This window comes from Equus caballus, chromosome 26 (assembly GCF_041296265.1).
Source record: "Equus caballus isolate H_3958 breed thoroughbred chromosome 26, TB-T2T, whole genome shotgun sequence".
Classification (NCBI taxonomy): domain Eukaryota; kingdom Metazoa; phylum Chordata; class Mammalia; order Perissodactyla; family Equidae; genus Equus; species Equus caballus.
The window spans coordinates 45,398,360-45,424,620 of record NC_091709.1 but is presented as its reverse complement, the minus strand read 5'-3'; the positions used below and the strand labels follow the sequence as shown (position 1 = coordinate 45,424,620).

General features: G+C 60.2%; 1 protein-coding gene across 2 annotated transcripts; it reads left to right on the top strand.

The window, feature by feature from the left end:
* LOC100057612 (cystathionine beta-synthase-like protein) lies at positions 1–26,012 on the top strand. 2 transcript variants are annotated; one of them, XM_070252234.1, is made up of 16 exons: positions 1–244; positions 4,452–4,653; positions 7,929–8,035; positions 10,096–10,230; positions 11,626–11,705; positions 11,796–11,930; positions 12,477–12,546; positions 13,761–13,852; positions 14,685–14,810; positions 15,462–15,546; positions 17,185–17,290; positions 19,066–19,143; positions 19,357–19,491; positions 20,187–20,295; positions 23,122–23,206; positions 25,180–26,012. In XM_070252234.1, exons 2-16 carry the CDS (start codon positions 4,460–4,462, stop codon positions 25,308–25,310), a joined length of 1,668 nt encoding a protein of 555 aa, XP_070108335.1. In that variant the 5' UTR covers positions 1–244; positions 4,452–4,459; the 3' UTR covers positions 25,311–26,012. The 2 variants fall into 2 exon arrangements, with proteins under 2 accessions (XP_070108335.1, XP_070108336.1); XM_070252235.1 differs by lacking the exon at positions 1–244 and adding an exon at positions 1,264–1,404.
* Positions 26,013–26,261: the final 249 nt, after the last annotated feature.

Here is a 26,261-nt window from a genome sequence, read left to right as displayed (position 1 = left end):
GAGTTCTGCTCAGCCGCCGCTGAGGCGGGTCCCCGCCTGGGTGCTGAGCGCCCAGGGCGCGCCGCCTGCCCAGCGCTCTCGGCGCCCGGGTTGTGGCGCCCGGAGCGATCTGAGCCCGGGGGTCCGGAGGCCGCGGGTGCAGGGCGGGCGCGAGGGGCCGGCAGGCCCTACCCGTCCTTCCCACCGAGGCCGCATGCTTTAAAACTCATCAATAAATATTCATTACGCTCCGCAGAGCGAGCAGGTAACCAAGTAAAAGCATCCGGACGCCCGGTACAGAGCGTTCGCACCACGCCTGGACTCCGCGGGTCCAGTGGGTGTTCGGGGCGGGGTGGGGCGCGGGGGGAAGAGCAGACCCGGCTGGGGTCGCGGGGCAGGGGGGAGGGGAGGGATGGGCCGGAGTCCGGGGGGAGGGGCGGGCAGGGTCCTGGGGACCAGGGCGAGGAGAGCGAGAAGAGGAGGGATGGGCCAGGGTAGGAGAGGGGAGGGATGGGAGGGGGTCTCGGGGGACGGCGGAGGCCAGGAGAACGCGGAGGGGAGGGACGGGCCGAGATCTGGGGGCAGGAGCGGGCGGGGATCCCGAAGGTTGGAGGGTAAAAGAGGGTGACGGGGACCCCCGGTTTCGTCAATAGGGAGTGGGGGATGTGGGCGCGGCAGTGGGGGTGGGGTGGAGGCGGGATCCCAAGGGCGGATAGAGGGTCTGGGAGAGGGCTGGGTCCCGCAGTAACGAGGGCGGGTTCCAAGGGTGGGGATGGGATGTGGGGCGGGGCGGGCCAGCGCCTGGGCAGAGGGGCGGGCGGGGGTGGGGCAGCTCCGAGCGAGAGGAGCGCGGCGGCGGCGCCTGTCGGCCGCTGGGTCCCCGCCAGGCCGGCCGGCCCCGGGGTCTCTTCTCCGCCCACAACTGTCGAGCGTCCAGCTCGCCGCGCCCAAACTCGCCCAGCTTTCCCCTTTCCCGCGCGACCGTCCAAGTGCGCACCCGCTGGGCCGAGACCGGCTCCATTCTGGGCGGAGGAGTCGGGCTGGGGTTCTGCCAGGGGTCCCGGGTCGCCCCATTCCTCCCCCAGAGTTGCATCATCTGCCTGTGGACGCCGCGGAGCTGAGCCGGCGCCCCCCGCGCCCCGGACCCTCCCCCTCCAGCTCATCCAGATGGTGCTGAAGCCGGAGGTTCAGCGCGCACGTGGCCCCGGCCCCCACTCCAACCCCCGCGGCTGCGGAGCGGTCCGGGAGCGCTGCGAGCGGGAGCGTCCAGCTGGGACCCGGGGAGGGAATTCTTTGGGAGATGCGCCAATCTTTGAATTTTCGCTGCATTTTGGATGGGAAATGGCCGCTTCACAAATTGCTCTTTTCCGCCTGTTGAATGGGGTGAGGGTAAACATTGACGGAGTTGGGCGAGCGGCACGCGAGGTGGGTGGCCGTGGGGAAAGAGGGCGCAGGGCACGCAGGGCCCTGTCCCGGGCACGTTCGCAGGGGGTGAAGGGAAGGTGCCCTGCGATCCCCCACATCTCCGAACCCTGGGCTAGTCTCAGCTGAGCTGGGGAGCTGGAGGGGGCTGTGGGGGAGGGGCGGGAGCGCAAAAGTTTCAGCCTCCCCAGGATCAGCTGGGGGTGACCCAAAGTGCCCCTCCCGAAGCCGGGTGACCCCAGCGGTGTCCAGATCGACTGCAGGGTCTCGATCTGCCGCCGAAAACCTCCCGCCTTGTAAGAGGAGTGCTACCGTCCGCACCTCCGGCCCTAACCTAACCCTCTCGGCGGGCGGGTGCGCGCGTGCAGGGGGCAGCGTGCCCTTGGCGGCGTCTTGACCCCAGTAGGGTCTTGCGGTTGAAGGCGCGGCCGGAGCCAGCCGGGCGGCGCCAGGTGAGGCCACCTTCCCGGGACGCACGTGCGTCCGCCCGCCAGGCGCTGTGGCCCGGGAGAGCCGAGCCGGGCCGGGCGGGCCGGAGCTCGCGGGTTTGGACCCGGATCGCCGTGCGAGCGTCCCACCGATGGCCTTTGGGTTCTTGCGAGACTGAGTCGGCTGCGACCTGTGTTCCCAGCTGCCCCTTACCTTGCCGGAGGTTGAGCCCGGCGAGGCAAGTAGCCAAAAAGAAGGCGCGCGGGTGCAGCGTCTACTGGGCTTGGCTACGCGGGATTCTGGCCGCGGGAGTGGAAGACGGGGGGCGTGGGCTGCGGGCCTCGGATGGGGAGGGAGGCGTTGGACGAGGGGGCTTTGCGGGATGGGAGAAGCCCCTCCCTGCGGGCCACCCGGGCTCACCACGGAGAGAAGTCGCTGTTCCGCTTAGGGTGGGGCTCTTTAAAAGGGCGGAGGAGAAGGACGCGGGACATCCTTGCATGGTTTCAGGGGGACCCGAACCTCTGAAAAAGAAGAGGGTGATCCCGAGACCAGAAAGAATCCCCGGTCTAGGACGTGTGGGGCAGAAAGACTGGGAAGCTGGATTCCCCCGGAAAGCCTGGTGAATTTGGAAGGGGTGCAAATGGCAAAGGGTAGGGAGGTCACTGCCTCCCTCGTGGTCAGGCTCTGGCCTGGGCATCTGTGGTCATCTGCGGGGCGCAGGTCTGCATCTGGTCACCCGCGCTGGAAGAAAGGGAACCAGCTGGGGCCACCTCCCTCCTTGCTGATGGCCAGCAGACCCGGGGTGGGCGGGGGGCTGCAGAAAGTAAGCCGGCCCCCCAGCAGATTTACACCTGCATGTGAGCAGCACGTGTGCCTTCAGTTCAGTTCCGCCTGGGCCGCTCGACCTTTTCACAGCAAAAGTGCCTCTGAAGTGTCCTGGGGAGCAGAGGAGGTACAAGGCTGGGGCTGGGGTCCCTCCTGCTTCCAGGGTCGGCATGGGCGCTGCCCTTGGAGAACACCCTGAGCCACCTCCCCCAGCAGGAGCTCCTCCAAGCCCACAGGGCTCTAGAGTCTTTATTTTTTGTCTTTTAGAGAGTTTTGAGAGCAGTCTTAGATTTACAGAAAAATTGAGAAGGTAGCCCAGAGGATTCCCACATCCTTGCCCCTCACACACAGTTGCCCCGAGTTTTAACGTCTTGTATGAATGTGCCACCTCTGCTACAATTACTGCTCGCTACTGTTAACTGAAGTCCATCCTTGCTCAGATTTCCTCAGTTTCCTTTATCCTCTTTCCACTCCAGGATTCCGTCCAGGGGGCCTCATTACATTCGGTTGTCACGTCTCCTTCCCGAGTCTGAACTGGGGTGAATTGCAGTCCTTGGTCCGAGAGTGGTGGCTGTGTTTAGAGGTGGCCTGGCCTTCCTTCCAGGGTGGGGTCGGAGGAGGCAGCACAGGGTCTTTCCGAAGAGCGGCCGGTGCTGTCTGGACGCAGCGGCAGGGCTGCGGCCTCACCGTTGAGTATGGGCCCGCCTTTTCTTTCCTTCTTTGGATTTCTTTCCTGTCTCATCTATTTTAAGGTTCCACATGATTTTTTAAAATTGTGATAAAATAGGCGTAACGCACAATTTATCATGCTAACCATATGTAAGTAGGGTTAAGTACACTCACAGTGTGCAGCCATCAGCATTATCTGTAGCCAAAACTTTCCATCATCTCTAACAAAGACTGTACCCATTCGACAGAGACCCCCACCCCCCCCCCCCCCAGCTGCTGATGATCTTGATTCTCCTTCTGTCTATGAATCCAGGACCTCATGTAGGTGGAATCATACAGTATGTGTCCTTCTGGGTCTGGCTTATTTCACTAAGCAGAACGTTTTCGAGGCCCATGCATGTCGTAGCGTATATCAAAACTTCATTCCTTTTATTTTTTAAGGTGGAAATATATTTATTATTATCTCCATTTTTCTCTTATTATTTCTATCATATAAATAGTCTTTTTAAAACAAGTTTATTGAGATATCTTTGACATATAAAATGGTATGATTTAAGGTGCCCACCTTGGTTTTTGTATACATGGTGAAAAGATCACTACAGTCAAGTCAGATAACATATCCATCTCCCCTGCGTAGTCATCTTTGTGTGTGTGTGTGTGTACGCACAAACCTGTACACGCACATGCATATTAAGAAGATTTTCAACTTCATTGCTGTTTTATGGCTGAATAATGTTCCAATGTGTCGATATACCACATTTTCTTCATCCATTCATCCCCGGATGGACACTTGGCTTGCTTCCACATTTTGGCTGTTGTGAATAATGCTGCTGTGAACATGGTGTGCAAACACCTGTTTCCATTTGTTTAGATATATGCCTGGGAGGGGAATTGCTGAGTCCCGTGGTAGTTCTGTGTTTAGCCTTTTGAGAAACCCCTGAACTCTTGTCCACCGCAGCTGGTGCCTTCGTTTTATGCCTGTTCTTGCTGAGCTCTTTGAAGGAGTGGAGCCCCCGACTCAGAGGGGGTGGCTGAGCAGAATTCCCTGGATGCAACCACATCAGAGCAGGTGCCTCGGCACTGTTGGAGGTGAGCTAAACCAGCGTCTCCTCCCCTCCCTTTGACAGATCCCAGCATGCCTTCCGAGACAACCCAAGCCAAAGAAGGGTGTGCAGAGTGCCCCCACCTCTCAAAGGCACGCCTGGAGGAGGAACCCACAGAGGACAAGGAAGCCAAGGCGTGCTCATGGATCCTCCCGGATACCCCCAGCAAATGCTCCTGGCAGCTGGGCAGCCCGAGCGCCGACTCTCCACATCACCATGCTCCCTCGTAAGTCCCTGTTTATGATCCCGACACAGTCCATCCCTAACCTGGAGGGGAAGAGTTTGTTATATGGAGGCCACACGGCCCGGTGGACCTGGGGTGTGCCCCACTCCTTGTAATCACTCTGGGTGGGTGGTGCGCTGGCGCGAGGCACTTTACAGATGAGTCACCCAAGGCCCAGAAAGGCCAGGGCTTGTGTGCCTGTGGCCAGCACCTAGGTCAGCGCCTAAAAAGAGCAGATGCTGAATCAGTAGACGGATGTGCCCAGGTCACACACTTTGAGTGATGAGTAGGGGTGAGATTTCCAATCCAGAGCATCTGGCTGCACGCTCGCGTTTGAGGTGTGTGCGCGTGTTTTCAGTAATTAGCCTCATGCCTGCACTTCTCTACATAACTCTAGGTCGTAACCATTCTCCTGGGCAGGAAATACTTTTCTATGGTGGGCTCTTTTCGTGGTTGCACAGAGACTGTTGGGTGAATAAACTAACTCTTAAGGCATCTGTTGGGCATTTAGATGTTTGCAGTTCTCTCCTTGTGAACTGCAGTAGGAAACACCATGTCCGTTTTGTCGGTGCATCAACGACTTGATTGATCACCTGCCATCGTTGGGCCATGTTCCAGGTGCAGGAGATCGATCGTGGGGAGGCAAAAAAGACACAAATGCCTGATCATCGTGAAACTCAAACCACGCTCGCCAAGTCTTAGGATGATCTTGATTTCCTTAGAATAATCTCCCAGAAGTAGGACGAAGGAGTCAAAGAACATGCCTTTTGGATGTCTGACTCTTACTCCGTATACACTGCTCTGCCGCGTTTACGATCGTTGATTTTAACATCCAGTCTGGGAGCGGGGAGGGGGGTGCGCTCCTCAGTGGGCCCGTAATAGGAATGAAGGTCTGCACATCCAGACGCTCCGAACATTAAATGCCTCCGGGTGCCGGCAGCTCAGGAGGCCCAGTCGGCTGCCAGGCGGGCGGGGTGAGCCGTCACTCCGAAACAAATGGGAGCAGTGGGCGGAAAGCCTGTGGGAGGCTGAGGTGTGGCTGCTGGAGTTGGGGTGGGTCGAGAAGAGACCCAGATCCCCCAGGGCTCCCGTGAGCTTCTAACCCTCGGGCCTGGGCTGGAAAGACACTATCCTATCCAGGTCATAAATCGTGTTGCATCTACCCTTCACAGAGTGGTGGAATTAGCCCTCTAGAAAGCTCTGCAGGGGTTGCTGTTCCATCTAGGAAGCGCGTGTCCCGGTTCAGGCACGCGGTTCTCAGGGAGCTGGGCTCAGGCTCATCTGTGAGGAGGACACTAGACCAAGGTCCCCTGCAGGAGCTGGTCGTAGGGAGCCTGATGGTGGGAGCAGTGACGGGCCTGGCAGCCTGGGGACGGCCTCAGAACTGGTACCTGGAGAGGCGGAAGGCTGCAGCTGTGTGGATATTGGGGGGAGGGGATTCCAGCGAGTTCCGAGGGAGGGTGGGTTTAGAAAGAGGACCAGAGTGGAAGCAGCAGAGAGGAGGGGCTGTGGAGGGGGAGGGCCAGGCAGGGCCCCGTCCCTGGTCAGGAGTTTGGGTTTGTTCTAAGATGCTGTGGGGTCGGCCTCCCGAGGCCTCCTGGGCTGTGAAAGTAATCACAGTGGAGGTAAGCTGACTCCGGGCCCCTCCCTGGTAAGTTCCTTCCCGGGGCTGCTGCCCTGAGCACCTCGGGCCAGCTTCTCAGGTGGCCGCCCCACAAGGCCCAGTGCTGAGTGAGGACCCCAGAATTCTCCATGGCCTGCCCTGCAGGTGGGGGAAGGGGGATGACAGCCACCTGCCAGCCCTGGGTTCCTCCCTGACAGGTGTCCTGCTGTGGCTTAATCTAGCTGATGAGTCAACCCTGGTGTTGCTTCGAGGGCCCGGCCTCCCTCCAGGGCTGGGGTCAGGAGCCCTTCGCCCCAGGCCCAGGCTCTCCCTCCCCCCACCATCCCATCCCCCACCTCTCTTTGCTGAGCCTGCCTCCAGCATGCCTTGCAGTGTCCGTTTAACTCCTCGCCACCTTGGAAGGATGCAGTGGATTCCAGCTCTGGGTGTAGCCACCTGTCTGGGCTGAGGGGTGGAATGCAGTGTTCCCTAGCTGCCCCAGGTCCCAGGGGAGCTGGATCACCACCTTAGGGGTTGCACAAGGAGGCTGCCGAGTTAAGGGGTTAATGGGTTCCTGTGCCGGAGAATGGGGCTCCCTTGAGTTTGAGAACCGCGGAAAGGTAACTGAGAAATCAGGGGGCTGAGAAGCTATGGCCTGTCCTGAAACGCAGGTCAGTTGTGCATCTTCCCGGATGAATGTTTGTTGAGCACCTCCTTGGCACAGACAGGGAGAGAGTGTGGAATTGGCAGCGGTCCCTGAGGGCGACGACAGAGGAAACTTCATGGGGGCCATTCAGGAAACACCTCTATCACAGTTGCACACACATAACAAGATGCTGCCCAGTTGCAGCTGTCCCACCCCTGCCTGTCACCTGCCCCCAGCTTGTCGGGTGGAAGAAGCTGGGGGGAGGGGACTGGTCACTGGAATGTGAGGGAGACGGCCCGTGAGGAGGAAGCCCACTGTGACCCTGGAGGCCCCCCCGGGCTTCGTCCTGACCCTGACCCCAAGGGCGACAGTGTCTCCGGGCAGGGTCTTTGTTCACACCGTCTGTGTCCCACCCTTTCCGAGTGAGGCCAGGCATCTGGGTGGCTCTCTGCAGCCCCCGTCACTGCCTGGTGACCACACAGTCTGAGGCTCTGCCCTGGGGTTGCCACCAGTTTTTCCCTCAAAGCAAAGGGACATCCCAGGGCTTAGGTGCTGCGAGCTGAGAGGAATTGGAGGTCCCGGATGGACGGACCGGGGCCTGTTGTCCTGAAGTCAGTGTTCATTTAGTTTACCTTTTTTTATTTGGAAATAATTTAACACTCACCAGAAGTTGCAGAAATAATAAGTCCTGTGCCCCGTTCACCCAGCTGCCCCTGATAGCGTCCTAAGTGACCGCAGTGCATTTTCAAACCCGGGGAACAGCGTCGGTGTGGCTGCATCACCTGAGCTGCAGACGCTGCTCGTTTCCATAGGTTTCCAGGCGAGCTCCCGTGCTCACGCGCACGTGTGTGTGCGAATGTGACTGTGACCTTCCATCCATGTGTAGGTTTGTGTCCTCACCACTCAGCTCCCACATTAAAGCTGACTCTTTGGTTTATTTCTTGATTTATTTGGAACAATGTGCTGGACAGCCAAGGCTGGTCCTGTTTTGATTTGTTTTCTGAGTAATCATGGATTCCTCTGTTTTAGGCTGAAAGCCTCTGAAATCTTGCCAGATATCCTGCATAAAATTGGGGATACCCCCTTGGTGAGAATCAATAAGATCGGGAAGAAGTTTGGCCTGAAGTGTGAGCTCCGTGAGTACCCAGATCCTCTGTCCTACCCTTGGCCCAGCAGTGACTTGGTGGCCCTGGGTGGCGGGGGCCCCTCAGACCCTCCTGGGGGCAGAGAGGCCAGGAAACAAGCTGGTTAATGAAGGACCGAGACACATCAGGTACGATCCGAAAATGATCTGACAGGATAACACAGCTGGCCGCTCTGGGACCAGGTGACCCGTGAGCCGAGCCCTGGATGAAGGAGAGAGCGTTCCAGACCCGGGAGGCAGAGCAGACTGGCCCTACTCAGCTGTGGCAGGAGGGGGACCCCAGACCCGAGGAGCTGCTCTTCCACCTTAGACTTCTCTGGGGAGGATAGACCAGCTCCTGCCGGGCTGTGGGACCACGGGACGGCTTCCGAGATGAGGGGTCTCAGGCATCCGCTGGGCAGAAGTGGTTATCTCTGTTCCGCTCATTTTGTGGGCACAGAGAGGTCATCTGTCATTTATGAGACAAAGAGTGGGAATTTGGGGGCGTGTCTGGCCTTGTCCTAGGTAAACAAGGGGGTCACCTGGGAATCTTACCTCAGTCATATGGGGAAGGGGCTTCTTTGCAGGAAGCTGTTTCCAGGAACACAGAGGGTGGGGGGTTTCTTCACCGACACGGGGCCCCAGTAGACTTCAACTTTGTCACAGAGGAAGCGGCAGGTGCAGAGGCCGAGGAGGGGCACCCGGCACAGTAGGCCAGGCAGAGTGAGCTGGAGAGGACAGACAACGAGAGCGTGGGGTGGGCATGAGCAGGCCCTCAGGGTCAGCTTGTTGGGAGTGGCACCACCGGGGGAGGGCTACGGCCATGATGGCTGGTTCCCCTGGGGCATCATCCTCAGATGATCCCCCCAACCCTCTGGAGAGAGACTCTTCTGAGAAGCAATGGGCAGTCCACACCCCCCAGCACAGCTGGACATGCGGACTGCATGAACGGCCCCTGGAGACCTCCCAGCCCAGGGGCGCCTGCTCTGTGCTATTTATCAGATAGTAGAGACCACTAACTAGTGCCCAGTGGGGTCGGCCTGCTGCATCAGCTTGGCAGTAGCCCCTGAAGTAGGTGTCAGTGTTTCCATTTTACAGGTGGACAAACCAAGGCTCAGACAGGTCAGCGCAGATCCCGGCTGCATGCTGGCCTTCCCAGGGGAGAGCCAGAATTGTCTGACTAAGTCTTTCCAGTGTGGGAGCTGGAAAGGTCCTGGGCGTGGGTCCTGCTGAGCGGTCAGGCATTGGGGAGCCCACACACATGTGCACACATGCACACTGTCCCCGCCGGGCCCTCTCCTGCTTCTGGGAGAGAAAGTCTGTCCAGTGGTGGGATTTCAAAACCGGGACGAACCAGGAGGAGGGTGGTTTTGCGGTTGCTGTTGGCCAGCACCGGGTCCTCCCAGTCTCGTGGGATGCAGTGTCTCCCCCTTTACAAACACGGCATCTTTCTAAGGGATGGGAGGGCATCCTCCCACAAGGAAAGACAGAAGCAAAGGCCTGGGCCCAGCAGAGGATGTCTCGTCGGCCAGGTCGGGGAGAGCAGAGAGCCCCGTGTCACTGGGCCTTTGTCCCAGGGGAGGAGGACGATGGGAGGAGGCCTGCAGGGTGTGCAGGTCCCGGTCAGGAGCTGTGATCCAGGGGCCGTGGCTGCAGGACATCAAGTCGTTGGCAGGGCCGTTGGGTATGGCTGGGCCGTCTGCCCCGCATTCAGGGGCTCAACTCAGCGGCCCTTTCACGCCAACAAGTCGCTGTTGGGACTGGGCTGCCCCTCGGGAGGGGGGTTCTGATCCATCCACCCAGCGGGGGCTCCTTGGGATGCTTCTGTGTCATCCACTCGGAGTTGCCACGTGGTCCAAGGCAGGTGGGATGGGCGGGTGGGAGAGGCTCCGAGGGGCGAGCACCCTCGTGCAGGTGCAGGTGGGAGGTGGCAATGGAGAGGGGACGATTTACAGAACCAGAAAGACCCGGCCTGTCTCTGCCTCCCGGGGGGCGTCAGGTCCTGGGGAGGGAGAGCAGGACCAGTCTGGGCTCACAGCCTCTTCCTCCTCGTGATTCCTCTCTGGCTCCCAGTGGCCAAGTGCGAGTTCTTCAATGCGAGCGGGAGTGTGAAGGACCGCATTGCCGTGAGGATGATCGAGGACGCCGAGCGGGCTGGGATTCTGAAGCCTGGGGACACGATCATCGAGCCGACATCCGGGAACACAGGTGGGTGCTGAACAAGCCAGGAGGTCCTCTGGCCTGGGGTGACCTGCTGCCGCGTGCGCTGGCCTCCTTCCTGGCAGCTTCCTCAGCCCCTGGTGTGCAGGAGCCCGCCTCCCTGCCGTCTTGCCACCCAGGCCTGCGTCGATGATGTTGGGGTCTTCACGAGCAGCTACGCTGGGACTGAAAGTGTGTCTTCGTGTCCCAGAGCGGAGGTGGCAACTGCCACAGCCTGGGGGCTCAGCCAACCAGAGAGACTGGTTCTCTCACGGTTCTGGGGCCTGGAGTCCGCCGTCCAGGTGTCTCCTGAGGCCTCTCCTTGTAGACGCCGTCTTCTCCCTGCGTCCTCACCTGGTCGTCCCTCTGTGTGTGTGTCTCCTGGTCTCTTCTTACGAGGACACCAGACATATGGGATTAGGGCCCCCCGTATGATCTCATGTAACCTTGATCGCCTCTTCAAAGACTGTCTCCAGATGCAGTGACACTGGGGTGCTGGGGTTAGGACTCCAGCGTATGAATTTGGGGGACACAGTTCTGTCCGTAACACACTGCCGTCTAGCCCCCTGAGTTCCTGTCCTTCTCTCATGCGAAATACACTCACTCCCATCTCAACAGCCCCGAAAGGTCCTACCCCATTCCGGCATCTACTCTAAGTCCACAATCTCATCTAAATCTCATCTCCATCAGAGGGGTGAGACTGGAGGCGCCATTCATCCTGAGCGGAATTCCCCTCTAGGTGGAAACCCATGAGACAGGACATGTTATGTGCTTCCAACATACGGTGGCGGGACAGGCATGATGGACGTTCCCATTTCAGAAGTGAAGGAGCGACAGGTCCCAAGCGAGCCTGGAACCCAGCGGGCGGATTCCATTAGGTCTCCAGGCTTGACAGCCATCCTCTTGGGCCCGACGCTCTGTCTCTGGACGGTGGCCCTGTGACCCCTCTGGAACCCGGGAGGAGGCACCTCAGGCCTGTGCCCTCTGGGCCGTGGTGGGAGTGGCAGGCTTGCTGACCTTTAATCCCCTCAGGTTCATTCGGTTTCTCGAAGGATCCGGGGTTTTCACAGTGAGCTCCACCGTGTTGGCTCTTATTGCTCTCGTGTGGGTTTCATCATCTCCTGCAGTGCTCAGGACCCGGCCTGGACCCAGCCACAGCTGGAGGAATTGGAGTCCACCTGCGTTCTCCCCTCTGCTCCTCCTCTCTGAGCTCACTCACCTCTTTGTTTCTACCTCCAGCATTCTCTCTCCTCCCCTCACTGGGGGGCAGAAGGGGATGACGTGGGCATTTCTGGGATCCTGCAGTGCTGTTTCCCAGGCCTTAGGGGCTGGGGGTGAGGCTGCAGGTACACGGGGCAGGGTCCAGGGCACCGTGGTCCCTCTCACCCCGTGTGCTGTCCCCAGGGATCGGGCTGGCCCTGGCTGCCGCCGTGAAGGGTTACCGCTGCATCATCGTGATGCCGGAGAAGATGAGCATGGAGAAGGTAGGCGGGCTGGGCGGGGCCGTCTCCCAGGGACCCCTGCCCCTGAGCAGCAGCCTGGCAGGCGGGTAAAGGCAGCGGCTTCCTCTGCAGGTGGACGTCCTGCGGGCCCTGGGGGCCGAGATTGTGCGGACACCCACCAATGCCAGATTCGACTCCCCTGAGTCACACTTTGGGGTGGCGTGGAGGCTGAAGAACGAGATCCCCAATTCTCACATCCTGGACCAGGTGAGGCTTGGGGCCTGCGGGACATTGTGGGCGTTCCCGGCGGGATCTCTGTCGGGGTTTGGGGGTGGTGCCGCCTCTGCAGGAGGCTCGCTGCAGAGCTGACTGCTGCTCAGGCACATGGGCGCTGGCTTCTCCCGGCCGGGTCAGGTTCTCTGGCATGCAGCTGGCGGGATGGGCCGAGCCCGTGGCTCTCTCTGTCCGTACCAGCCTCTGCGGGCTCAGTTCAGTGCGCTGGCTGGGCCTGCCCTTTGCAGAGGCCCTGAAGCTCTCTACAGGCATAAGATGCTTAGAAACCTTTCTGCCGGAAGCTCTTCTGTCTCACCCATTTCACTTCTGGGCTAATTCTGGAATCGCATCTTCTGGAGAGCTGGGTTTAATGCTCTGCACCTGCTGAGGGTCCTGAAACTGCCTGTGCCGTTGGCCCCTCTCCCTGAGCTGCTGGGCCCCCTGCGGCCTGCACTGAGCTGTTTGCCTGCTGTCCTGGGGCTGCTGCCGGGTCAGTGTATTTCACCTCCCTCATGACCTCTTTGCTCTCTTTCTGCACAGTACCGCAACGCCAACAACCCCCTTGCTCACTACGACACCACTGCTGAGGAGATCCTGCAGCAGTGTGACGGTGTGTATTTCTGTCTTAACCCCTCTGTCCATCTTGACTGCATCAATCCCTGATTGCCTAGGAGAGCACAAGTCACTTACCCTCTCCTTGGTAAACTCCTATTCATCCTTCAAAACACAGCTCCAACGTCCCCTCTCTGGGAAATGCTCTGTAGAACGTTTCCCTAGAGCAGTTTCCTCCCTCTGTTGTGCTCTCTTGGACTTTGCCTGGCCTCTCCTGTAACACCAAACATACCATTCGGTCGTATTGATTTACCCAGCAGACTGTCCTGCAGACCCGTGGGACCTCCGAGTGCAGGGTGCAAGGTGGTCCAGGCTGGTGCTGGGCTCGCAGCCAGGGCTTCAGTTGCTGAACGGCCCTCGGCATCAAGCCCCAACCTGGGCGCTGAATTCAGCCTTTGGGTTTACTGGTCTCTGGAACCGGGGTGGTGACGTCAGCGACTGGCTGACTCTCTGTGTGGACTTGCGTCTCCTGGGAGCCTTTCCTCATCTCCGGTGCCCCGGCCCTCGGGGTCGTGATGTTCTTGGACAGGCTGTTTCCCTGGGAGATTTTAGGCAGAAGTTGCTGGGGTTGGCAACTGTTTGGAGCCTGGTGCTGGCGTTGGCCCTGAAGTGCAGGCTCGTTCCTAGCCCAGGAGCCAGGCAGCAAAGTCCAGGCATCCGCTGCCCCAGTCTTCATGTGTGAGAATTCCTCCCTTTGGCACGAACAACCTCTGCCCTGCACAGGCGCCGGGCCGACTTGTCTGCAGGAGGCCGAGCTGGCGCCCTGCAATCGGAGAGCCAGATGGTTTCAGAGCCGAGCCTGAGTGCCTGAGTCTGTTTACCTTGATAATTCAGTGCACTTAATCCCATCATCCAAAACCGAACAGCCTAAGACGGTGCACAGCGAAGAGCCTGGCTCGTCCCTCAGCCGCCTGTGCCCTGTCCCCGGTGCCACCACGCCTCTGGACAGGCTTTGTGGATCCACAGCAAACCGCGATTTCAGCAGCTGCATGTCGTTAAGCAAAGACTCAGTGCAAGTCACTGGGTCCCTGTCACTGTGAACGCTTTTTAAAGATAAAGGACTGTGATGAGAGGCTGTTGACCTCTGAGAATAGTTTTTATTTTGAACTTTTTGGTAACTGCCTTCACTTTGATCAAGTATGTTTTCAGTTATTATTAAGAGCGGTGGGCCAGCCCGAGAATGTTCTCCCTGATGGGCTCTCCTCCCAACAGGGAAGGTGGACATGCTGGTGGCCTCAGCGGGCACGGGCGGCACCATTACGGGCATTGGCAGGAAGCTAAAGGAGAAGTGCCCTGGATGCAGAGTGAGTGAGCGGGGTGGTGGGGCCCGGGGGAGGCACGCGGCCCTGCCCAGGAGAGGCAGGCTGGACGGCCTGCACTGCCCGCTTGAGGCTTGAACTGTGGCTGGGGCTCAGTCATCGAGTCCTTGGCATTGGCCCCCGCAAGAGGCCTCTGCGTTAGAGCTGAAAGTGCTCGTTCCTGACGTTTCTGCCTAGGCAGCCTCGAGTCCTGTACAGGGTGTGTATCTGCACCTGCCTGGGAGATAAAGGGCCCAGTGAACCCCCGACCCAGATTGGGAGAGTGGATTTGAGTGGCCTCCAAGGATCATTCCAGAAGCTCTAAGCTCTTAGGCTCAGGTCCCGCGGCTGCCCACCTGGGGCTTTGAGAGTCGGGGAAGGGCCTGGATTTGGGGCTGAGAGTGGACCTGGGAGGGCTTGTGTCATACCCAGCTCATGTGCTGGGCCCATCTTCTCCCTCTGACGGTTCCTGTGCCGTCCAGGAAGAGCTCAGTGCCAGCACCGCCTCTCGTCCCCACGACTCCGGCTGTCCCCCAGGGTGGTCTCTCGGGGCTGTCCTGGGGTGCCCTGCACAGGAGGAGCTCCCCTGGGAAGCCGCTTCCCCCCAGCATCCCCTGAGTGCCCCGAGCTGGACATTTACCTTGTGATCTCCCAGGGCCTGGGCCTGGGTTTCTCAGTTTGGAGTCTTGCCCCTGAAGCCCGGGAATGAAGCCCGCATCCCTCGGGCAGATCATTAACTGGCACCTGTTAGCGGCGGGCTTGGCCGCCCTGATGGTCACCAGGCGCATCCAGGTGCGACTTTTGCCAGACTTGATCCCTCCTACCACCCACCCTGCAGATCATTGGGGTGGATCCCGTAGGCTCCATCCTGGCAGAGCCTGAGGAGCTGAACCAGACGGAGCAGACGGCCTACGAGGTGGAGGGCATCGGCTATGACTTCGTCCCCACGGTGCTGGACCGGAAGGTGGGTGGCCGGAGCGCTCCCTCTGCAGGGCGGGTGCGGTGACCAGCCGGCCCTCAGGGCACGCCTGACCACAGGCAGCCGGCCCAGCTTTCCTCCCGAGTGGGAACAGAGAAGTGAGCGCTGTGGCAGCAGGGAGAGGAAGCGTAGTCTGCAAGGTCCAGACTAGGCAGCAGGCAGTGCTGTACCCAGTAGGTGCCGTGACGCCGCTCGGCAAAGACACCGAGACAGCTGGCGACCAGTGTGCAGCCCTGTGCACAAGGCAGGCTCTTGCAGAGGGAGGGAGCGCCGGGCAGTGGGGCAGGTGAGCAGGAGGGTGGGGGAGGTAAGAACCCAGGACAGGCTCTTTTTAATGACCCTAAAGGGTGCTTCAGTCTGAGGGACCTAGAGCGGACCCTGCAGGGACACCAGGCCGTGCAGTGCAGAGGGGCGGGCGCAGTGGTTGTAGTCGCTGTGTTGCAACAGGGAGAGGTAGAGTTCTGGTTTTGTGTACGTGAGTCCCGGATTCCAGAAGAGGGGCTGCGTCCACTGAAGGTCACGGCCGCCTGGACCAAGGTCGTCTGTGAGGTTGCAAACATGGGCTGTGGGGCCCCCACCCCCACCGCACAGCTGCTGGAGCCACTCCCGAGCCTGTCCCCTGGGTCCTGCCTGCAGGTGGTGGACAAATGGTTCAAGATCACTGACCAGGAGACATTCACCTTTGCCCGCATGCTGATCTCGCAGGAGGGACTGCTGTGCGGTGAGTGGCAGGCGGGTGGGTTGTGGGGTGGCAGCGGGGTGCCAAGGACAGATGGGGTGCTGTCTGTCCACCCCAGCTGTTCATAAGGCCAGCCTTCCTGTCCTCCAGCTCAAGGCGGGGTCACCTGCACAGGCGTGGGCAGGAGGCTGTGGGGCAGGGGCATCGAGCGCCCCTCCAGAGCATGGCTGGAGAAAGGTCCATATTCCTGGGGTCCCTGGGGTCCACGTGCTCTGTTTTTGATGTGTAACACCTTTTCTGGGGAGGGGGCCATGGCACCCAGACCCGAGAGGGAAGGAGCAGGAGATGCGAGGGGGCTGGGGTCTGTGACCTGCTGGCCTGAGAGACGAAGTAGGCTGCTGGGGCCTTGGCCCCCCTGCAGAGCGGGCCATGGGGCTGACAGTGAGTGGCATTGGCTCCGCCCCCTCAGGACTGTCCTGGCAACATGGGCCTCTGTGCGGTGGGTTTTGGGGTGAGGCTAACGCTCTTGGGACACTTGTTGTTTTCAGTCAAGACCAGCACTGACCTTGGGTTGGGGGCTCCCCATCTGCGGGGGTCCGGGGCTGGACTGGGGTGGGAGAGGCTGGAGGGTGTGGTCACTCGGGCGTCTGAGCCGGAAGGAGACGGGCAATGTGCCCACGCACTCTCCCTCTGGGAGCCCCGAGGCCCGTCCAGGCCCCACAGGGAAGAGGCTTGACCTCGATCCAGGGGACTTGCGTGCGAGAGGATGCACAGCGAATCCGCTTTAAATCTCCGCGGGAATATAGCAGGAGGTCATTTGAGACGTGCCTTCGCTCCGTGTTGTGTCACCTTGGGGGTGGGGACAGAGGAGATGGAAGGAAATCGGCCCTCAGCGTGGCCGGGTCCCTGGACAGCCGAGCCCCAGTTTAGAGATCGGAAACCAGCCCCTGTGATTGGAAAAACCTTTCCAAAAGGATGTTGTCGTGAAAAGGCAACTTTGTTCTTCGTAGTCGTTGCCCGTGTGGTGCTCCTGGTGTGTCCCCACTTCCCGTCGTCACTGCGCATGGAGCCTGAGCGTGGATGCTGGCAGCAGGCCCGCCTCCACCATTTAGGAGGAAGGGCCCCTTTTCCTGCGGGGTGCACTCTTGGCGGCTCCATCGTGCCTCCTTAGCGCGGCCCAGAGGGGCTGCAGGCGCACGGCAGAGCACAGTCACCTCTCGGGGTCCGTCCCTCTGCCTCTGACCCGGGCTCCTGGGCCGGGGACGGCTGGTCTGCAAAGTGGGGAAGGGCGTCGTCTGCCTGGCGGGCGGCTGTGGGCGGTCAGTGACATGAGGCCCGTGCTGGGCTCCCTGGTGCTTGGGTGGGTCTCGTGGCGTTTTCCTGGGGGCACCAGCCCCACCCTACTGAGCGGCGTCCCGTTGGCTCCAGGGGCTCTGTTTCCTTGGGGAGGGTTTAGTCATGAAATCCTGAGCAGACATGAAACTCAGGGGGACGAGAGGCCCATAGATGGATGGGGAGGAGCTGGGTCCTCCCAGCACGGAGCCCGGCGCCTCCTCCAGAGGCAGCCATGGCGGCTGGTTCCCCGCGGATCCCTCCAGCACGTGTCCGGGTGTGCAGGTGTGCGTGCAGATGCGTGTGCACACACGCACACTGCAGTCTGACTCACGACCCCCTCGGCAGGTGGCAGTTCGGGCTGTGCCATGGCCGGGGCCGTGAAGGCCGCCCAGGAGCTGCAGGAGGGCCAGCGCTGCGTGGTGATCCTGCCCGACTCGGTTCGCAACTACATGTGAGCCTCCCTCCTGCGCCGTCCTTGGAGCTGTCTCCGCTCCCTCTGTGCTCCCTGAGATCCGACAGCAAGAAGGAGGGCGGGGTGGGGGTCCGCGGGTCTGGGAACTCTGCTTCGCCCTCCGGGCCCCTCCAGGCTGGGGCGCTCATTTCCTCGTCCAACCTTGTCCCCTTGGGTCTAAGAGCCGCGTTTCGAAGGCAGCGCACGTTCGCGGTGGCAGCGGGCACGTGCCTGGTGGAGCCCCGTGTGCAGGCGGCTCTGCTTCCATCGCAGCCCCGAGCCCCGCTGCTCTGAGAGCCGCAGCCGACGGAGGGGGAGGGGGCGCCGCCCTAAGCACTCCTCCCTGCCGCCCCCACTCGTTCCGGGGTTTCCCCTGCGTCGGGGAGGGGGGAGGGCTGGGGGGGGGCTCCGGCGACCCCTCAGAACCTGCTGTGACATGTGTGTGCCCGGCCTCTGAGGCCCTTCGCGGCTGCCGGTGCTGAGCGCTGTGCGCTTCCGGTCCAGCCTCACAGGAGCGCAGGTTGCACTCCCCACATGGCAGCTCACAGTCTCCTGCCGTGAATTCCTGTCCCCTGGGCCAAGGGCCCTGCCCGGGGTCACTGGCTGAAACTGGGCTGTGCTAGCTCTGCAGCAGGCCTCTGGGCAGTAGGGGCCAGGACCTAAAGGGCTCCTCCCGCCCGCACCCCCTGGGCTGCCTCCCCGACCCCAGGGGCAGGGCTGCGTGTCTCCAGGGAGCTCGGTGGCCACTGGTGGGGTCCAAGTTGGGTTCCCAATGGTGGAGGCATTCACATCTGGGTGCCCACCGCCACACTGCCCTGAGCTAGGTGACTGCCTACTGTGCTCAGTGCGTGAGAACGCCCATTTCCCCTTTTGCTCAGCCGGCCTGCTGTGCATGCACACGTGTATGTGTGTGTGTATGAGAGAGTGAGTGAGTAACAAAGCATGGAGGTATGTGTATGAGTGTGGTTTGTATGTGAGATGGAATGAGTGTATGTGAGAGATGGAGTGTGTGAGAGATGCAGAGTGTGAGAGACGGAGTGAGGGTGTGAGAGTTGGAGTGTATGTGTCAGAGATGGAGTGTGTGTGTGAGATGGAGTGTGTGAGAGATGGAGTGTGCGTGAGAGATGGAGTGTGTGAGAGATGGAGTGTGTGAGAAGTGGAGTGTGTGTGAGAAATGGAGTGAGTGATGGAGTGTGTGTGAGAGATGGAGTGTGTGCATGAGAGATGGAGAGTGTGTGAGACATGGAGTGGGTGTGTGAGATGGCACGTGTGTTCGTGAATGACTGTGTGCCCACTCAGCATGTCTTGGTGGTGGGTTCTCTGCTCCCTACTCCCTTGGTCCTCGGTTTACCCTGTTAGGGTAGGGCCGTGGCAGTCCCCTGGCCTGCTCTGGTGTCCTTTGACCCCAGGTGGGACAGACTCCATCTTCCAGAGTGGACTCGAGTGGGGCTGGGGCAGAGGTCCAGGGAGCCCCAGGGGGCCCGATGGCAAAGGTCCCTGGACAGAACCTTCCATGCTCTGAGCCATCCAGCCGCAGGCCTGTGTGCCCTGGCTGACCAGGTGCCCCATCGACCCGCGGGTCCCAGCTGGGGTCTCTCTGGAGTCTGGCTCCCAGGCCTCTCCCTGGAGCCCCAGCCAGCCGCTTGGGGTCTCTGCTGGACCTGCGGGGTCCGGGGAGGAGTGCTGGGCTTCCCCTGAGAACCGTGTGCCCTCAGCCTGGGCAGAGGCGGTGGTCAGACCCTCTGTCCGGGCCCTGGTGGCCCCGGCGCCTGCAGGTCCAAGTTCCTGAGCGACAAGTGGATGCTGCAGAAGGGCTTCCTGAATGAGGAGGACGTCCTGACGAAGAAGCCATGGTGAGCATGTCTCTGAGCAGAGGTTCCACCCTGGAAACACCTGTGGTGTTTGTGGACACATGTCCCCGGGACCTGGGGCCCCTGTGCTGTGCCCCACACCTGGCGGGTCATCCCCGCGGTCCCCCTCTGTGACGCCGCCCGTATGTGCAAGCGTTTGTCCCTGACTCCCGCCCCCCAGTTCATGGCCCTCCCTGCCCTGCCCGCTTCCCTCAGGTGGTGGCACCTCAGAGTCCAGGAGCTGAGCCTGCCAATTCCGCTGACGGTGCTGCCCACGGTCACCTGTGAGCACACCATGGAGATCCTCCGCGAGAACGGCTTCGACCAGGCACCCGTGGTCGATGAATCAGGGTCAGTGTCGGGCACCGCCATCCGAGCTCTGCCCACTGGGCTCTGCTTGGATCTGGGCTCCACGCTCCTCTGTGTCAGTGATGCTGGGCAGGGCAGCCATGTGGACCCCACAGCTGCCTGGCTGACCCTGGTCACTTTGCATCAAGATGTCCTTGCATGAGGCCGCCCATTGGATGTCTTGTCTCTGGGCACTGGCGGGGCGGGGGGCCTGCCGTAGTGACCCGTAGGGCTTATGCCCCTGTGCCGGCCTGCTGCACTCGCCGTGTGCATGCAGGATGCAGGCGGTAGATAGTGGCTTCACTCTGAGGCTGTCAACAGAGGAAGGCCTGCCCGGGAGACCACCATGTGGGTTCCCTGGGACTGTCCCTGTTCTAGCCCAGAAAGTCCCGTGTCCCAGGACACCGGTGGGCTGGTCACTCTTGACACCTGTCAGAAGGAAAATACCCAAAGGACTCAGTTTACTGTCTCCACACACTGGGGGCAGCTCCAGGGGCAGGCATTGGTCCCCGTGGTGCTCCCGCCGCATGGAGGCGCTCGGCAGATACTTGCTGAATTCTCAGAGGAGTTAGTTCCGAGTTTGGCCAAAGACCTGGATCGGACGCAGAGTGTGGCCGTGGGCGTGTTCTGCTGTTTGGGGAGAGGCCCCTGCACTGACCCCTGCCCCCTGCCCTCTGCCCCCCGGCCCCCTGCTGCAGGGTGATCCTGGGGATGGTGACTCGTGGGAACATGCTGTCGTCCCTGCTCGCTGGGAAGATTCAGCCATCGGACGAGGTCCGCAAAATCATCTACAAGCAGTTCCAACAGGTACGGGCTCCGTTCCGCTCGAGCCGTGGGTGCCTGAGATCCGGCTCTGTCCTCGAAGGCACGGCGCAGCGCTTCCTGTGTGAGGGGGCCGGGTCCCCAGCCTGCAGCACCACGTGAGGTGTCAGCAGGCCAATGCTGGCTCCACTCCATCAAACCCATAAATCTGAGGACTCACCCCTACTTTGCAAATGGAGGCGCCCAGGTCGGGAGGGGCTCTCATGGGGGCGCAGAGCTCACCAGCATTCACCGTGTTTCTGCGATGTCTGGGGGTCATTAGCAAGCCCAGCCCGGGGCCCATCCTCTCAGCCATGTGGGGCATCAGCCAGCGTGATTGTTTCCATAACGTATGGCCCTAATTTTTCCAGGGCATGCGTTCATTTAAGAATACCTGGCGTGCCTAATTATTTAATAAGAACTAGAATGTTCTGTGGTGTCACCCCTTGCTGTGTCAGGGCTGGTCAGACCCTCTGGTCATCCTGAGACAATGGTGGCCACCCTCTGATGGGCCTGAGCAGAACCACCTGGACGCTGCTCTTGGTGTCCCTGAGGGTGGGGGAGTCAGGACATCCTCTCACCCAGTCCCAGTGGCACCTGACATTTCATAACCATATTCCCCTCCCACCTCCCAGTGAGCAGCATTGGCAGCTTGTTGGCTGTTTGGGGTGTTTTTGGTCTTATTTTGGCTTTGTGTGTGTGTGTGTGTGCGAGGAAGATTGTCACTGAGCTAACATCTGTTCCATCTTCCTCTCTTTTGTATGTGGGGTGCCACTACAGCATGGCTGATGAGCAGTGTGCAGGTCTGTGCCCGGGATCTGAACCTTTGAACCCTGGGCTGCTCAAGCAGTGTGTGAACTAAGCACTTGGCCACTGGGCCAGGCCCTTGTTGGCTGTTTCATATTAGGAAGGCTAAGGAGTTGAGCCCAAATCTGGGAAGGAACTTGGTTTTCCTCATTCCCCGTCACACCCACAGCTGACATGTCACCAGAATCCATGTATTTCTCGCCATCTCCACCCCCACTGCCATAACCTCTCGTGTGGTCCCTGCAGACCCCTCACCCCTTCTCCTCCAGCTCCTGCAGCTGGAGAGACCACAGAAGACAGGGGTAGGTCCTGCTCTCCCGGCCCTGCCAGTCCCCTGGGAGAGGCCCTCGGCCTCTCCTGATTTGGACATGAATGTACACCCACGAAGCCATCACCACAGTCAAGAGTGAACGTCTCCGTGGCCCCAAAGGCTTCCTCGTGCCCCTTGAGCCTCCGCCCCTCCCTGACCCCGTCCCTGGGCACACTCATGTGCTTCCTGTTACGGTAGACGGTGTCTGCACACAGCCCTACGTGTGGACCCCTTGCCTGGCTTCTTGCACGCAGCACGGTGTTGAGACCCATCTACAGCGAGGCGTGCACACTGTTCCTTACTTTCCGTGGCAGAGTCCGGTTCCCTTGTGTCTCTGGCCTTCGTGTTGATTCTCCACTGTGTGTGCCCAGCCCCTCCCTCGGGGAAGGGCTGAGCCCGCGCTCCTGCATCCCGCATCCCGGGACCAGGCCTCCTCTGGCTCTGCTGCCCCTCTCTACTGGGATGGGTATCTGCTCTGGTGGGCACCACGATTTTCTGTTTTGTTTTCATGCTGGCAGAGCTGAGGGCCAAAGGGCAGAGCTGGCGGCCGCTGTGTAAGGTCTGCTGACCTTTCACCCAGCCCTGTAGTGCATGGCTTTGTATGGAGACATCACCCCCGTCGCCAGGGTTGAGATGGGAAGGGCGCCCAGTCAGGTTCCAGGGCTAACTGTGCTTGGAAGTCACCTTGGGGGTTGTGCAGCCACGTCTGATGGGCAGCCCTCACCGCCCCCAGGAGGGGGTCATCCAGCCCTTGACCCTCCCCAGGGAACTGAAGCAGGGAAGGCCACGGGGCGGAGGACTCTCCAGGTCCAGGGACAGGAAACAGGTGACCTGACACGGTTGTTAACACCAGGTGTGGCCTGGGGCTTCACTGCCCATGCCCTCCGTCTGTAAATACCTGTCTAAGGACCTTGAGCTGTGGCCGGTGGTGAGAGCGGGTGGGGTCCCAGGCTGCCCAGGTCTGCCGGTGTCCATCCCCTTCACAGAGCTGGGTGGGGAGTGGAAAGCTCGTTCCATTTCCTCTGTCCCCGCCTACTGCTTTCTTTGCCCTTTGCATCACTCCAAACCAGAAAGATCTCTGGAAATGAATTATGGCCTCAGACGACTTCGACTTGCAGAGATGTCACCTTAAGCCTGATTGAAGGTTTAAGAGGAGGGGATGGTTTCTGTCCTCACCTGAACCTACTGCCGCCTGTGCTCTGACATGTGAAATGCCGGGAGTGAGACGAACACCCTCCCGAGGGCAGGGAGGCTGGAACCGGGGCGGCCTCCTCAGACTTATTTCTCGAAGATGGAGACACAGACTGGGGGCGCGTCGGCCTCTCCCCAGTAGCAGACATCCTCCCTCCGGGCATCTGGTCACTGTGACTTCCACTTCCATGCAGTTGGGCCGAGAGAGGGGCCCTGGGGTCAATCCCCTCCCTGCTGCCCACATCCCCAGGGTCTTTCCTGAGTGTGAGCTGGGCCAGGCACTGCAGGCTGGGCGCTGGGATGTTGGGGGAGGAAGGGGTCTGGCAGCCTTTCCCAAGGGGATGGCCACACGTATCCCCACCAGACCCAGTGGAAGGATCAGGGCCTCTGGGTCAGTTGGTGGTGACTTGTAGGCTTGCATTCAGTTTCTGAATCAGCATGAGAACCTTCTGGAGCAATGCCCAACCTCTCCTGTTGCCTGGCTGGGCTGCCCTGGTGAGCGCTGACCACGGCTTCTCTTCCAGATTTTCCTGACTGACCCGCTAGGCAAGCTCTTGCACATCCTGGAGATAGACCACTTCGCCCTGGTGGTCCACGAGCAGATCCAGTGTAAGTGGGGCCGGGAGGTGGGAGCCCTGCGGGGCACTGGCCGCTGCGTCCCCATCCCCAGGCTTCTGAAGGCGCCTACCTGACATGAGCATTTGTGCGGCACTGAGGCCCCCGTGCCTCATAGGGCATCTAGGGAGTCGGTGGTGCTGACCTTCAGCCACCCAGCCTTGGGCGTGGGTCTCAGAGGGACCCCAGTGAGGCCACCGGTCTTCATAACTCTGCTCCCAAAGCTGCTTCCTGAGCCTCCTCAGCGCCCCTCTGCAGTCCCGGGGTGCCGTCCTGCTTCTGGGGAGGACGAGGCTCGTGGGAATCAGGAGAACTAGGAGCGTCCGGGAGCGGCCCGCGTCCAGCCCCTCCCTGGCCCTTGGCTCCACAGCGCGGGGCCAGGCCTGGTCACAAGGGGCGGGGGGACTGCGGCTATGTACGCCCCACCACCCGCCCCTTGTGCATGGCTGCAGTCAGAATGTAGCCCCCAAGAGTACAGGAGGGCGTCCAGGGTCCCGGGCCCCCCAGCCTGGGTAGGAGGGCTCTTCCTCTTTGTCTCGCATTTACTTATACTTGAACATCTCCAAGAAAAATGACAGGTTCTCGTCTCACAGTCCAGAAATCAAGTCTCCTGGGACACAGCCGTGCTTGATTTCGCTGTCCAGGCTGCTTGCCCACTGTGTTGGCAGAGCCGAGTGGTCCTAACAGAGACTGCACGGCCCTCTGCAGAAAGTCTGCCCACCCAGGCTCTGGACGGGTCTCCCGAGGGGTCGGCAGGGCCAGGTTCCGGGGCTGCTGCACATGGCCCTCCCCGCAGGGACGAGCAGCAGGGAAGCGGCCTGCACGGGCTTCTCCACAGCCGCCCCCTGCCCGAAAGTCCCTGAAGTGCGGGTGGCTGGTCTCTTCTGTGTCCCCTTGTTTTTCCCGAAATGCTCTGAGTAGGCCGGTGGGATGCCCAGCCTACCCCCATCCCCACCTGTGCGACCTCTGCCCCCAAAGGCATGAGGGACAGATGGCCCCGGAGGTGCTGGCAAAGGGGGTCGGACGGAATGGGATGCGACCCTGCATTTCCCACTCACTCTGGCCCTCTGGGTGCTTCCTGACAACTATGCGTCAGGGCTCTCCCGAGAAACAGAACTGATATGATGTGTGTATCCAGAGAAAGAAACCCATGGTAGGGACCTGGCTTCCAGGATTAGGCTGGCAAGTGCCACGGTCTGCAGGCTGAGTGGGCAGCTTGAGCCGAGGAAGTACCAGTGCTTCGGTTCGAGTCCAAAGCAGGAAAAGTTCCCTCTGCTCGGGGAGGGTCGGCCTTTTTGTTCCATTCGGGCCTTCACCTGATTGCATGCGGCCCCCCACACACTGGGGAGGGGCTGGCCGCTTTACTCAGTCTACCCGATCAATGTGGATCTCATGCAAAGACACCCAGAATACATCTGACCAAGTATCTGGGCCCTCCGTGGCCCAGTCAGGTCGACACATAAAATTAACCATCCCCCGACCCTCTCTGCCCATGGGCTGCATGGGGTGGGGCCCGGGGGCCGGCATTCGTTTTGAGCCTGAGAACCAGGCGTGGGTGGAGTCAGAATCCTAGGCCAGAGATGGGAGCTGATGCAGGTCACGGATGTGGGCAGGGCTGGAGCTTCCTGCCTAGACTCGAGCCCTGGGCACCGAGGAAGAGCCGTACGCGGTTTGGAATCGATGAGGCCTCGGCGGGCGTCTGCTGGTGGGTGTGGCTCAGAGAGGCAGGAGGCTGCTCTGGGTGGCTCTGCCCAGACAGCTCGAGTCAGGAGAGGGCGGCATTCATCCTTGGCTGCCCTGGGTGCCACACTCGGGCAGGCTCAGGGCTGGGACTCGGGAGCCCTCCCTGCCTGGGCCGGGCCCCCAGGCAGCAGTCTGGGCTCAGCCTCTGGCAGTGGAGGTGGGTGGGGGGACTCCATCAGCTCCATACACGGGCGCCTCTAAACCTGCCCCTGTTCCCTCCTCAGACAACAACAACGGGAAGTCCAGTAAGAGGCAAGCAGTGTTCGGGGTGGTCACTGCCATTGACCTGCTGAAGTTTGTGGCTGCCCGGGAGCAGGACCAGAAGACCAAGTCAGGAAGTGTCCTGGATCCCTGAGCTGCGGGGGCAGTGGCCCAGCCCTGACACCCACCCACTGTCGGCTCGGGGTCCAGGCTCTCTTGCTTTTCGTCAACACTAAACAAACAGATGTGCGATTTCTCCCCACCTGGCGCTGGGCATCGCTCTAGCGTGACAGGTATCGAGTAGCCGGGGCCAGCTCAAATGTTAGTCTCCCTTTAGTAACATCTGGCTACCTGAATGAATGTATTTATGGTTTGTTAGATCAGATGTGCTTTTCTTTAACTTTCTCTTACAATGTTTCAACAAGGAAATCTCATTAAAAGAGAACTCAGCCAGGCAGACGAACCCCGGGCAGGGAATGGGCAGCGTGGATGAGACGGGGAGGGCCTTTGATGGAGAAGATCCAGGATGGGGAGCAGCCGAGGGGGCTGAGGAAGTGGGGATCGGTTCCCTGGCCCTTCTCACGGCAGGGCCGTCCGCTCGGGGCTGGGTGGTTAGAGTGGCTTGACGGGTTTTTTAATCGAGGTGAAATTCACATAACCTAAAATGAACAGTTTTAAAATGTCCAATTTGGTAGTGCTTATTAACGTCCCAATGTTGTGCGGCCATCACCTCTACCAAGTTCCAGGACATTTGATCACCCCATTAAGCAGTCTCTCCCCTCGTCTCCTGGCAACCACTAATCTACTTTCTGTCATTTACCTACTTTGGATATTTCATATAAATGGAATCATACAATTTGTGGCCTTTTGTGTCTGGCTTATTTCACTTAGCATAATTTTGAGATTCATTCACACCGTAGCATGAATCAGGACTTCATTCCTTTCCATGGCCGAATAATATTCCATGGTATGGATAGGCTGGGTTTTGTTTATCCATTCATCAGCTGATGGACATTTGGGCTGTTTCCACCTCTTGGCTCTTGTGAGTCAGGCTGCTGTGAACATTCATGTACAAGTTTTTGTTTGAATGCCTGTTTTCAATTCT

Bases quoted from the DNA above. Each gene is read 5' to 3' on its own strand.
- LOC100057612 (XM_070252234.1), top strand. From the start codon at position 4,460: ATGCCTTCCGAGACAACCCAAGCCAAAGAAGGGTGTGCAGAGTGCCCC. The intron at 12,547-13,760 runs GTGTGTATTTCT...TCCTCCCAACAG, and splicing joins GATCCTGCAGCAGTGTGACG to GGAAGGTGGACATGCTGGTG. The intron at 13,853-14,684 runs GTGAGTGAGCGG...CCCACCCTGCAG, and splicing joins AGAAGTGCCCTGGATGCAGA to ATCATTGGGGTGGATCCCGT.